Here is a 13,184-nt window from a genome sequence, read left to right on the forward strand (position 1 = left end):
GCCACCCAGGCGCCCCAAAATGTTCAAAGGTTTAAATGCAAACCGAGTTTTTTGTTTTTGTTTTTGTTTTTGTTTTTTACACCTGCCCCAATTGGCTCTTTTCATTCCAGCCTGTTCCCTGTGGCGTCTGAATGTTCCCAGGCCAGGTGCGTTCTCTCTGCCAGGATGTTTGGGCGCTGTCTCTGTAAGACCATATTTTCCAAAGAGAACACGGTTCTGCGTTATTCCAGCAAAATCCCAAAGCTCCTGACTTTGTCAGAACAGGATATAAAACGTTACAAACCAAGCCTGAGTGCCCTTTAAATCCTTCAAAAGGTCTAAGTATTTATGCTTTTAATTTGGAGAGAGCCGCCCCAGAGGCCCACGTAGAGAATCCTTGGGTAAGTTTTCCATGAATATATTACAAGTGCTGGCCCATGACCATAACCAATGTCGCTTTGAGAGACACCATAACGGCTCTCTCCCCCTCAGACATGCAGAGACAAAGCAATCCCCTATGGACTGCTCGCATTTCCCCCAATCCTGTCCCGGGCAGGGCTGCAAAACAGGACACCTGCGCCACTGCGGGCTTACCTTGGGGGGCTTCAGACTTTTCCCACGATGTCTTTTGGAGCGCAAGAGCCGTTCCCTCTCCTAGAAGGAGACACACATGTTGGCATTTGCAGCCAGCTCATGTCACACCAGCCAACCCACTGGCCCTCACCTTGCACCTGCCTGTCACGTCAGGCATGGGTCAGTCCAAGTTCTGTGCCCCCACATGACAACCACTTCCCTGAACGCAAGCTACAGGACCACCCCACTTACTCAGGTCCCTAACAAGACTGGGATTCTCTTGAGAAAAAAATCCCCAAGTTTGCCAATCCTGAAAGCCCCAGCCTGTGTGCTTTGGGGGCTGGAAGCTGTAAAGCACTGGGCAGCGTGGACTCGTGAGGTCTGCAGCCCAGAATGAAGTAGCGTGTGGTTGCAAGCTCAGACTGAGCTGGGACCAAATCCTCAGGGGGCTCCTCTAGACCAGGTGACGCACTTCATTCCTCTGTTCTTCCTTTGCTCTGCGAGGCTAGAACCTACCATGCAGAGTGGAGCCTGTGACTGCCTGGCAGCTGCCATCAGTAGGCATGGCGTTCTCATAGTACTAGATGGTGTGGCAGCCTTCTATCCCAGGCAAAACCAGGACATCTCTCCCTCCGAACCAAGCCCTGCTTTTTCCCTGGGTGGCCAGGAATCCCAGAGACAAATCTGTTGCTTGGTTCCAACCCCTATGGTCTACCTATTGGTACCTCCCCATCTCAATGGATGTGATGGTCTGTATTCCTTCTAGTCTCATTGGTTTATTATTCCTCTTTCAAATCTGTCCTCCTTTTATTGAAGGTATGTTTTTATCTTATGCTGTGTCAAGTCTTTGTGTAATGAAGAAAGATGACAGACTAGATGGATGGAAGGAAGGAAGAAGAGATGGAAGAAAGGAGGGGAGGATAGGAAGATAGGTGGATGGATGGACAGATGGATGGATGGAAGGAAGAAGGGATGGCAGGAGGAGGGAAAGATGGGAGTATGGAGGGTTGAGAAGGATGGAGGGATGGGAGGGAGAATGGATTAATGGGTGTAAGAAAGGAGGGAAGGTGTTAAAAGAGAGGAAGATAAACCAACAATGTGACCTTGACAATTACGGTCGAAGCTTTTTCCAGAATTTTGATCACTGGTTTGTCTATACTTTGAAGACCCATGAATGGAACCACCACATTCCCTCTTGGGCAATAAGAACACACTTTGCTTCTAAGATCCAACAGAAGCTTACTACAAATTGAAGAATGAATCTTCCAACCTCTACAGAATTCTACAAATTACTACAAATTCTCCCTTATGGTGCCTAAGCTCCTTTCACAGACAGCTGGGGGTAACACTCCACCTACTAAGACATACTCATCTCCCTTGAATCTTACACACACACAGAGTCCTAGCAAGCCGTTCAAATTCTAGCCTGATTAAAAGGTGCATGCTCTCAAGTTCATGGTCTGTGACAACTGAGCTAAAAAAAAAAAAAAAAAAAAGAAAAGAAAAAAAAAAAAGACGTCTCAAGGACAAATCGTGCCCACTCTGTAGAGGCTGGAAGATTCACTCTCCAAACTGATGCTGCCTCTTAACAACAGCAAATCAGGGAGAAATTTGGGGAAAAGAGTAGCCATGGAAACTGTGCCCAGCTTGCCCAAAGTCCTAGGCTGCTTTCTAGGGGAATAAAGCAGGGAGGGGCGGGGGCGGGGGTGGGCTCATTGAGGCCCCGCCCACTGTAGTCGCCCCGCCCGGAGCCTCCTCGTCAATCCTGGCACTGCGTCACTTGGCGCCACCGCCACACCGAGGGCCCCCGCGGAGCTCGGACGTACCAGTGAGAGGTCGTCGATGACGTGCTGCTGCTCCAACACCTGCAGCCGCAGGAACTCGATCTCCTGCTCGTCTCTGGTCAGGCTGAGGTCGTTCAAGGAAGTGTGTCGCTTCAGAGACGCCTGGGCCGACAGCTTTTCTTTCTGCAGCCAGAGGGAGAGAGCATCGTGGGGGGTGCTCAGTGGACAGCTTCGCCAGCTGGGGGATACGTGGTATGAGCTCGGGGATATGGGAGGCAAGGGGGGATGATGGCCAGCCGGTCCCCACGCTGGAGGAAGCCATGGATACAGAGCAGTAGCCAACCTGGGCATGGTTGAGAGAAAGGGCCGGCCAGGCACGGGGGTGGGAGGTGGTTGCCAAAGGGAGCCCTGGATGCTGGACGAGGATGCTGGTGAGGCAAGCACGCCACCTGTCATCACACACCCTCGCACCTGGACCTCGCACCCCGCGGAGCCTCAGTCTTGTTGCTGTAATTGGGGTGACTGACCCTAACTTGGACAAATGAGCCTCAGACTCTTCCACAGACCCTCAAAGGCAAGACACAGCCCTGATCACAAAAACGAACCCCTCTCCTTGGAGTGAATGCAAATCCCTTATGCAAAGAAAGTGCTTGGAGCAGAAATGGCCGTGGCTTTCCCCCAGTAAGCATGCTGAAGAGCCAGGTGGGTTGGGAGGCCTTTCTTTGCCACCACTCCATCCTCTGGAAAACCCCCAATGCTGGTATTGCCACCCCACTTTCTGGACGAAGCTGCTGAGTTGCAGGGGCAATGAAGGGGTGCCTCCAAGGCCCCGGGGGCAGCAGACAGCAGAGCACGGGTGCAGCCCCAACTGCCGGGCGCTGCCTGGCGTCTTCCCTCTGGGCAGAGCCTACAGCACTGCAGGTCCCAGAGAAGCTGGAGCAGCAGGGATGGGCGTGGACTGAGACCCCTCATGAGCTTACAGGGGGGAGGCAGGGGCTGCGGGTAGAACATGGACTGTGAGGGTCAGGGGCTAGAGGGCTAGAGACTCCCAGGTGGAGACGAGAACTCGGGGCTGGCAGTCCCAGGTGACCAATGGCTCACCATTTCCACATTCTCCCTTGTGAGGTTCTTGATTTTTTCCTCCATCCTCTGGATGCTCTGCAGCAAATCCTCATTCTTCTTGTTCATTCGCTTGTTCTTCTCCACAAGGGGCTTCAGCTGGACCTCGGTCTCCCGGGAGCGTTTCAGCTACGGACAGAAAGACAGAGAAGGCCGCTGGCTTTAAGACCTGTCCACGTGCTGAGGTCACACCACGGAGGCTGACAGAGATCCAGGCTGGGCCTTCCTTGGGACCGGAGCTGCCACCCTTAGGACCACATTTCCTGGATGGCACAAAACCCTAGAAGACCCCACAGACACCTGGCTTCCAAACGCAGTATCCAACCTGAGGCTTGGAGGGCTCTGGGTGAGGCAGGAGGAGGCGGCTACAGCCCAACACGGGGAGGCCCACAGATCTGCCTTGGGACCCCCGACCACTAGTCCCCAGAGGTCAGGATCACACGCACAGAGGGCAATCCGGTGACCTCGCTGCTCCTGGCCAGCATTGCTTCCTAAGTACAGACCCAGAGAGAGCTCTGGCCTTCAGATGAGAGGGAAGGCCTGGGCTCCCCTCATTGCCAGACTCCGTGCTGGAGATACAAAGATTCGTAGGGTGGGATCAGTCCTGGAGGTGCTCCCTAACCCAACAACCAGCAGGGTGTCCTTCCAGTCTTTTTTGTCAATGGGCATGGGGGAAGCCCCTCTTGAGACTGGGGTTGGGTCAAAGGGATGGCACAACAGGGTGGCCAGCCAGTGAATGGAAAAGGAGGGCAAAGACAGTAAAGGAGGTACGAACACTGTGAGACGAGGGCAGACAGATGTTCCGGGTGGGGAAACTGCATGCCCAGATGTTCCAAGCAGACAAGAACACAGCTTGCTCTGTGCAGCGGGAACAGAGAAAGTGGGGTGATGCACGAAGGAAGGGCGGACATGGTGAGGCATGGTTTAGGGAGCTGGAGAGCTCTGTCATTTAGTTTCTACCCCTGGCCCTCGAGGGCTTCGAAGCAGGAGCACTCTATGGTCAGGTCTGCCTTCTAGAACACACTGTGGTCAGCCTTGCCAGGCTTATTCAACCCTCCCTACAACCTGAGGAGGGGGCCCCATCTTCATCTCACAGACAGAGAACCTGACCTCAAGGAGCTGGGGTGCTGTGCTCCTGACCATACAGAACGTGCTGGCTGGTACCAAGAGTCTAGCACAGGCACTTATCCCAGATCCCGGATTTGGGGGACCAGGATATAAGAAAGATTAAACAGTTGGGGGGCATCCGCTCATATATAAAATGGACTTTGACTCATAGGTTCTACTTCTGGAAATCTACCCTATGCAAAGGAACCTGAGAAACCTGGCGATCTCGATGGGCAGTGCTGTAATCACTAGATTTATTTTTTTAACCTGAATCCCCATTCATTATTTTTAAAATTAGAAATCTGAACTTTTATGCAAAAGAAAGTAAAGAGATGCAAAAACTAAAAATGATCTATAATCACACCACCTAAAACAACATCCAACATCCAGCATGATGACAATGTATCTTTGTTCTATAACCTGCTTGTCGTTTAATTTCCTGTGAGCCCATTTCCATGGCCAATAAATAAGATCTCTATTGTCATTCCTAAGGACGGCACTCAGTGCACTACAAAAATGGTGTATAATTACGTGGCCCAGTACTTGAGTATTGAACAACTGGGTGTTTGTTTCATTTTGGGTCGGTCTCGCATAAACAGTGCAGTGAACACTCTCTCCACACCCCTCACATCTCCTACCATTTGCTTGGGATAAATTCCTGTAGAAACAGGGGTGCCTGGGTGGCTCAGTCATTGAGCATCTGTCTTCAGCTCAGGTCATGATCCCAGAGTCCTGGGATCAAGCCCCAAACTGGGCTCCCTGTTCAGTGGGGGTCTGCTTCTCCCTCTCCCACAACCCCACTTGTGTTCCCTCTCTCGCTCTGTCTCTGTCAAATAAATAAAAAAATCTTTTAAAAATTCCTATAGAAACAAAGGGCAAGTTGCAGCTTTCTTTATTGGGTGTGTGTTCAATTTTTTAATCCGAGATTAATGAGAAAGTAAAGAAAACTGAAAAAAAAGTAAAGAAAACCGGGAGGCGTCTACACTGTGTGTTCAAGGCAGGTTTTGTGGCCCCAGGGCGGTTTCCTCATGCCCTACAAGGCAGCAAAGTCTGCATCTCGAGGGACTGATTACCAGTTCGTTCCTCTCGTCTGCCAGGAGGGTATTTCTGTCCTCCAGCTTCCGTATCACCGAGTTCAGCTCAGCAATTTTTAGCTGGAATCGCCGCACGTCTCGCTCGTCCATATGTTGATCCTAAAAAAATTGTCAAGATACAAATGTACTTTGAGGAAGCTTACAGGACTCTAAGCGTTCCCAGAAAACCCATGGGATGTGACAGAGAGTTCCTTGTCGGGAGGCCCAATGCCAGGCGGGACTCCCTGAAGTTGAGCCACACAGATGGGCACCCCAGGCTCCACCAGGGACTCACAGGAAGACTTCACCTCCGATTGCAAGACTGCAAGGTCCTCCAATGGCTTCCAAACAGCCAAATGTGGTCTCTGGGCACCTTCACATCTGAGCCCCTGTCCACGGTGCCTCTCTTACAAAGACCCATCATGGATGAGCAAGAACATTCCTCAAGACCCACTGGGCCAATCTTGCCGACCACTGAGATGCCGGTACCTCACGTGGGATCTGCACAGAGCATGCATGACAGACATTCAAACATGTGGTGATTGAATGAATGAGTGAGTGATTGAGTGAATGAATGAGCAAATAAATGAGTGAATGAGTGAATGAATAAATGAGTGAAGGAGTGAGTGAATGAATGAATGAGTGAGTGAATGAATGTGTGAATGACTGAGGGAATGAGTGTGGGAATGAATGAGTGAGTGAATGAATGTGTGAATGACTGAGGGAATGAGTGAGTGAATGAATGAGTGAATGAATGTGTAAATGACTGAGGGAATGAGTGTGGGAATGAATGGGTGAGTGAATGAATGGATGAATGAGTGAATGAGTGCATGCACACTGCTTCAGCCTCCTCTATGCATGTTAAGCACCAAGCTGTTGCCCTCAAAACCCTTTCTGCTGGCTAAGCCCCTACCCATCTTGCAGGACTCTGACTTCAACACACTGGGCCCCCTCCTGTACTCCTATGGCACACGTGGCACTGATGTCTTCATTTCCTTCTTGTCCACTGAGCTCAAGATGGCTGGAGGCATGAGCAGCCGGATGCTCACCTCTATATCCCCAGGCCTGGGCCTGGCACATGATGAATGTCAGCCCATTTAGGGAGGGAGGGAGGACAGGACAGATGGACGGATGTAAGGGAGGGAGGGCGAGGGGAGGCAAGCAGGCAAAGTGACCAGAGAATGACCCATAGAAAGAAGGACAGGTGGTAGTCAGCCATGCAGCCCCACTGCTCACACCTGCTGCTGTCCCCCTCACCTGGACACCCATGAGCTCTGCCATGTCCCCTATCCCAGGCGGGAGCTCTCTCTTTGGGCTACTGTGGTACCGTTCCGCCTCTTTGACCTGAACCAACTGCTCATCCAAAGCCTCCTTTTGAAGAAGCAGCTTCTGGGTCTGGCCCGTCTGAACCCCAAGTTCCTTCTCCAAGGCCAGAATCACACGGTCCTTCCCTCTGATCTCGTCCATCTGCCAAAGAGAAAGAACAAGCCATCAATCTAGGGGCCCGTGACCAGGGAAATCTCACCCTCTTTGGTCTGAGGCTCAGGAAACAGTTAAGTGGGACCACCAACCTGGGTCAGCAGAACTCAGAAAACTCAGGACACAGAGAGACCACAGCCCATGGCCTAGGCCTGCTCCCCTAAGCACAGAGAAGCAAAGAAGTTATGGGTTCGGTAACCTATATGGCCAACTAGATGCTTACCAGTGAAAAATATCTATGTTCATGTCTCTCTCACCTTCATGAAAGAAAATAAAATCCTGATTCCGCCCCCCAGGCACCTCCGTCCCCAAGTCTCTCCTGTCTGGTCTCAGGCCCACCCCTCCACTAAAATAGCTCCTGCTAAGCTCTTCAATGCTCTCCTGGCCCCCAAAGCCATAGGACAAATTTCTGTCCTCCATCCTCCTCACCAGCATCGGGCCCATGAACTTCTCCCACCCCTCTAGCCCTCTGCCATGAGAGCTTGGTTTCTATCTTCACAGACTCACCTTGTCTGGCCGCCATCAGTGTCTGGGATTTCCAAGGACTGGCCCTCTCCCCAGTCTGTACCTCTTTCCCAGGCAGCCCTGTCCTCACTTATGATGTTAACTCCCCCATCTGCTGCTGACACCCCAGCGTATCCCCCAGGCCCTGACTTCTCGTGGAGCACCAGATTCATAGACCCAAATTGATGTGTCTCCTGGGGTCTTTAAGATCTCAGCCTCTCCACATGCCAACCTCCAAGTGAGCCCCAGTTCACCCAGCCTGCTCTTATCCCACATTCCTCAGAGGACACCAAGCAGAAAGAAGCTTACAGAAGAGAAAGTTTACGCCCCGAGCTATACACTTGCACTGATTCCCAACACAAAACCAACAGCTGGGAAACTCCCCCAGTAAGAGTGCTGTACTGGGATGTCGTTCCTCCACACCACACCACCCACCACCAGACCCATGTTCTTCCTAGAACCTGAGAATGTGACATCATTTGGAAAAGGGTTGTTGCAGATATAATTAGTTAGGAGAAGGTCACCCTGGAGCAGGGTGGGCCAGTATGACTGTCTTTAGAGGAAAAGAAGGGGCACATGGACACCCAGGGAGAAGGCCAGGTAGAGATAGAGGGCAGAAGCTGCAGGGATGGGCCCAGGAGCCCGGGAATGTCATGGACCACCTGCAGCCCCGGCAGCCGGAAGCAATGTGACACCCTAGTATTCTGATCACACAACTTATGAGTTACAGCCAGTTCAGATCAACAACTTGGCACACTGGAAAAAGCCCGGTGTCCGGGGCAAGAAGTTACGGCCCAGGCACTAAGCTCCCACTGTCAGGCTATGTGACCTCAGCCAAAAAACATAACCTCTCTTCACCTCAGCTCCTGCACATAGAAAAGGGGACATAGGAACATCCACCCAAAAGGGGAGAAGAGACAAGCAGGCTGGTGGGGAACTGGGCCACTGGGCGGCCCTGACCCCACCACTTCCCAGCCCCATTGCCTAGGTCATGTTCCCTGATTTCCTCCTGCACCTCAGTGTTCTCATCTGTGAAATGGGGATGAGAACAGCACAGAACTACTAGGGATGTTTTGAAAATTAAACATGCTAGCACAGGGAAAGCCCCTGGCACTGAACAGGCATCCAGTAGACGCTAGCTCTGATGAGAGTTAGCCGATGGCGCATAGTAGGACTCCACAAATGGTAGCACCTGTCCTTCCTAGACTTTGTCTCCCTTAGGTATTAGGGTATTGAGGAAATAAATGAATACTGTAGATGTTTGAATGGTGGTCGCTAAAAAGACATGCCCACAACCTTACTTCAGACTCCAGTCACTGTGACCTCATTTGGGAAGCGGGTCTTTGCAGACATAATTAGGTTAAAGATAGTAAAATGAGGAGATCATCCTGGATGAGCTGGGTAGGTCCTGAATTCACCAACGAGCGTCCTTGTATGAAGAAGAGAGGTCAGGCTTGAGAAAAGAAGTCACAGGGAGGAGGTCAGATGAGGACAGAGGAGAGAGGGATGGAGTGCCAGGAGCCCCAGGAGCTGAGAGAGGCAGGAAGGAGCCCCCAGAGTGGCAGAGCCTTACCCACACCTTGCTTTCTGACTTCTGGCCTCCAGACTGTGTGGGAATCAACTTCTATAGGTTTGAGCCATGAAGTTTGTGGCCATGTGCTAAGAAAACCACAGGAGAAGAACACAAATGCCCTTGAACCCAGATGCAGACCGCCAGGGCGGACAATGCTGGTTAAGAGCCCCCCATCCCTGGGGAGCAGGCAAGGCGAGCTCAAACGCCCCCCCCACACACACACATACACACTGTGTGACCTCCTGACACACAGATGGGGCCACCTGTTGGACCCAACTTCAGCCTCTGTCAAGTGAGAAGCCAGAGACCTTTCTAGAACCTACCTTGTCCGCCTGTGGAAATTTAGATTTTCGTGCAGAGCCTGGCATCTTATAAGCTGTGATCCGTGTTGTCTGTCCCCACTGATCTATGTTAGCTCCCGGTGAATATAAGTATCTTATTTAGACAGCAGACCATTAAACACGGATCAAACATGATTGAGATTATAGAAGGGGCAAATGGTACCTTCAAAATACTGGGAGGTTTTCAAGCAAAGTTTTACAGTTCTGGAAAACTCTCTGAGTCACCTTTCTTTGAGAGAAGAAAGTGTCCTCCACGCCCCAGCCCCACGTGACCATCTCCTGGCTCCAGCCCAGGGCCTGCCAGGTGCAGCTTCTGAACAGCAGCAGAACGTGCCCATGGCTCCCCCTGGTGGCGACCCACCAGGAGCGCCCCTCTGCGGGGAGAAGCACCTCCCCGCTAGAGAGAAAAATCCTTAAGGATGCAGAAGACCTTTTGCCACCACTGATGCCAGTCCAGAAGCAGTAAGAAGTATGTGGAAGGAGTTCATTCCTGTCAGCCACTCCCCTGCTTTCATGAATGTGACAAATACTGAGCCGGGTGCCATGAATCAGTACTGGGAAATTCTGTGACCAAAACAGAGCAGAGTCCCTGCCCTCAGAGCTTCTATTCTAGAGGGGGAGGAGCCAATAAACATAATAAGCAAATGAACACTGCATAGATCAGAGAGTGATTAGTGCCAACAGAAAAAAATGAAGTGTGGGAACCAATGGTGGGGGGTTGCAAGTTCACACTTAGGGCCCCCTGCAATATCCAGGCCACGCACTTCTTTTTTTAAAAAATATTTTATTTCTTTACTTGAAAGAGAAAGAGAACACACAAGCAGGGGAAGCAACAGGCAGAGGGAGAGGGAGAAGCAGGCTCCCCACCGAGCAGAGAGCCGGACACGCGACTCGATTCCAGGACCCTGGGATCATGACCTGAACTGAAGATAGCCACTTAGCTGCCTGAGCCATCCAGGCGCCCCTGAGCCACACACTTCTTGCTTTGCCTTGGAGTCCAGAAATGGAGCCCCCACCATGCATTACAGTAGCTGCTCCCACACAAAGCAACAGCATGTCAAGCAGGACACCTCTGGAATCCCAAACTCTGCACCTAGAATAGTGCCAATTCTCCCCCACTTACCCCAGAACATGAGCGGGGGCTTACACCCATCCCCTTGGGAAAGGTTCTTAGAAAACAGTCCCCACCATCAGAGATGATGTCCAGGAACAAATGGGCAATGCAGAAGGGCTTCTGGAGTCAACATTCACTGGGCTGTTCTATTTCTCTAGCCAGACTCCTGAGGTCCCCCAGGGTAGGAGACTTGCCAAGCTCACTCAGCCAATGACGGGCTCTTCATTTTTCAACTTCACGTCCAGCTCCCAGGCTGAGTTCTTAGCCACCCTAACACCAGCCTCCAGAACCCTGATGAGGCCACCAGTCGCTGCTGTTGGGATTCCCTGACCTGCAGCCCCCCTGGTGTGAAGCCATTCCTTCTCCCAGCTCCTGGTCTCAGCACAGGGCTTTAGGAGAGGGGTGGGGCCAAAGCCATTCCAGTTTCCAGGGCAGGCCCCGATTGGCTCACACCACCCACATGTCCCTCCCCCTGAGAGTAACTGGCTTGGGGACTGATTCGTGACCCAGTCAGAGCCAAACAGCCTGGAGACAACACAGCTAAGGCCCTCCTGCTCCTCCTTATTAGGGGCCAGAAAGGCGACTTTCTCTGGGCTGTGTGAGTAAGGACCCGGGTCTGGCACAGCGCAATGTGAGAGCCCAGAGGCAGAGAATATCACAGCAGGAAGCTGAGCAGAGCCTCACAAACCTGGATCCTGGGGGGCATGAGTGGCTCAGGAGCTGTGACCAGAGCTCCTCCCACTCCTTCAGCTGCAAAGGCTGACCGATGAGGGTTCAAGCTGGTTCCAGGTGGAATTTCCATCACTTGCAACTAAAAGAGCCTGACACAGAGTTCAGGAAAGCACACCAACTGGGAGACGGCTGTTCCTTCCTTCTCATATGCGGGCATGAGCTCAATACTATGTGCGTACCAACGAGACAGGTTCTCTCTCTGTCTTCAGAGGACCCTCACAGTAGATGGCATTCCCCCCATCTTACAGCCAGCTGGGGCCCAGAGCGCTGCACGTGCCCAGGCTCTCGTGAGCAGCAGAGTCACGATGCAAACACAGATCTGCCTCCGCAGAGCCCGTGTGGTCCCATCGGCCCTACATCCACCAGGACATTCATCCCCGCAAAAACCTTCATTTGGCCAGCTCCCAATGTGTCCATCAATGTGCGAGTAACTGTGTTAGCCCCGCTCCGTCCCAAAGTTCAGGGAACAAAGACTGAAGATGTGGTGATGATGTAAGGGACGATGAGGTCACGCCAGATTAAGGTGGCTCCTGGGTCCACTCTTGATATCCCTGCAAGAAGGGGACCAGACACAGACACAAAGGGAGGAAAAGACTACATGGCAGCAGAGACTGGAATGCCATGGCCACAGCCAAGGAAGGCCGAGGTTTCCCAGCTATCACCAGAAGCTGGAAGGAGCAAGAAAGGACCCTTCCCAGGAAGCTGCAGGGGGAGCATGGTCCTGATGACCCCTGATTTCAGACTTCCAGGAGCCATGACCATGAGAGAATACACTCTGGTTTTAAGCTACTGAAGTTGCCATCATTTGTTTCAGCAGACCTGAAAGACTAACAGAGGGCCTAACTGGAATTTATTAGGGGCTGCTATGCACTTCAGTAAAAGGACATTTCCTGGTCCCCATTGCAACTAGGTGAAGCTGAGTGAGTAGGTGCTGGCCAAAGAGCAGGAAGATGGCAGTACAGAACTATACAGAAGACCACGCCCTTCTTTACTGGCCCTCCTATTGGCAACCTGGGATGATGATGTGATGGCTGGCACTCAGCAGGGATAAGGGGCCACGAGAACCTGAGCCACATCCCAAAGCCCATTCTGAGGGCAAAGCTGGGAGGTACCTGTGTCCCTCACAACCCTGTGGAGCCCTGTGGCAGCCCCCTTCAGACCTCATACATGAGAGAGAACTAAACTTCCAACTTTTAAGCCCTAGTGGACTGGGGCGGTCGTCCGTTACTGTCCATTGGCAATGAGGCCAAAGCCTAACAGGTCTAGGAGATGAGTCCAGAAACTGGTGTTGCTGCCCCATGTGGACCATAACTGCCTTTTCTTATTTGTCTTTCTTAAGAGGTATGTTAAATGTGTAAGCAGGGACCCAAAGGCCTTCCCTCATTTCTAATCTGACCCAGCTGACAAAAAAATGAAACTCGGGCCACTTTCTTAACACGTTGCCAAGAGCAGCAGGCCTGCCTGAGGCATGACATTTTCCAAACTGCGAGATAACAGGTGAAACAGACACTTGTTCTTGTCCCTTGATTCTGCAAGTGGCCACTTTAAGGGAAAACCACACACATGCCAAGAACACCTGAATTGAGGATATGCCTGTTTAGTGCTAAAACAGAAAAATCCTTTGGTGCATTTTAAATTAAGCTCCAGCAGTCCCTTAAGCAAATATTTGTTCCTTCCCCCATTTTATTTACTTTAAATATAAATTGCTCCTGCAAGAGAGGAGCATAGTTCATGGGTCTCCTGTTACAGGAATGACAAGTTGGAGTTCACTTTATTCTCATCACCCTGGGGCAGGTATGAGACTAC

The 13,184-nt window shown here is 51.6% G+C and overlaps 1 protein-coding gene across 12 annotated transcripts in view; it reads right to left on the reverse strand.

Annotated features, from left to right (window-relative positions):
- The window catches only part of JAKMIP1 (janus kinase and microtubule interacting protein 1), a 134,875-nt gene that overhangs the window by 46,886 nt on the left and 74,805 nt on the right, over nucleotides 1-13,184 (reverse strand). For all 12 annotated transcript variants that reach the window (XM_045998606.1, XM_045998595.1, XM_045998596.1 and 9 more), the window contains 5 exons: nucleotides 6,893-7,102; nucleotides 5,636-5,755; nucleotides 3,438-3,584; nucleotides 2,379-2,519; nucleotides 574-633 (listed from right to left, as the gene is read on the reverse strand). In XM_045998606.1, the coding sequence (XP_045854562.1) occupies nucleotides 574-633; nucleotides 2,379-2,519; nucleotides 3,438-3,584; nucleotides 5,636-5,755; nucleotides 6,893-7,102 (678 nt within the window). The remainder of the gene's footprint in view (nucleotides 1-573; nucleotides 634-2,378; nucleotides 2,520-3,437; nucleotides 3,585-5,635; nucleotides 5,756-6,892; nucleotides 7,103-13,184) is intronic.

The sequence above is a fragment of the Meles meles genome, chromosome 2, assembly GCF_922984935.1.
Source record: "Meles meles chromosome 2, mMelMel3.1 paternal haplotype, whole genome shotgun sequence".
In the NCBI taxonomy this organism is placed as follows: Eukaryota; Metazoa; Chordata; class Mammalia; order Carnivora; family Mustelidae; genus Meles; species Meles meles.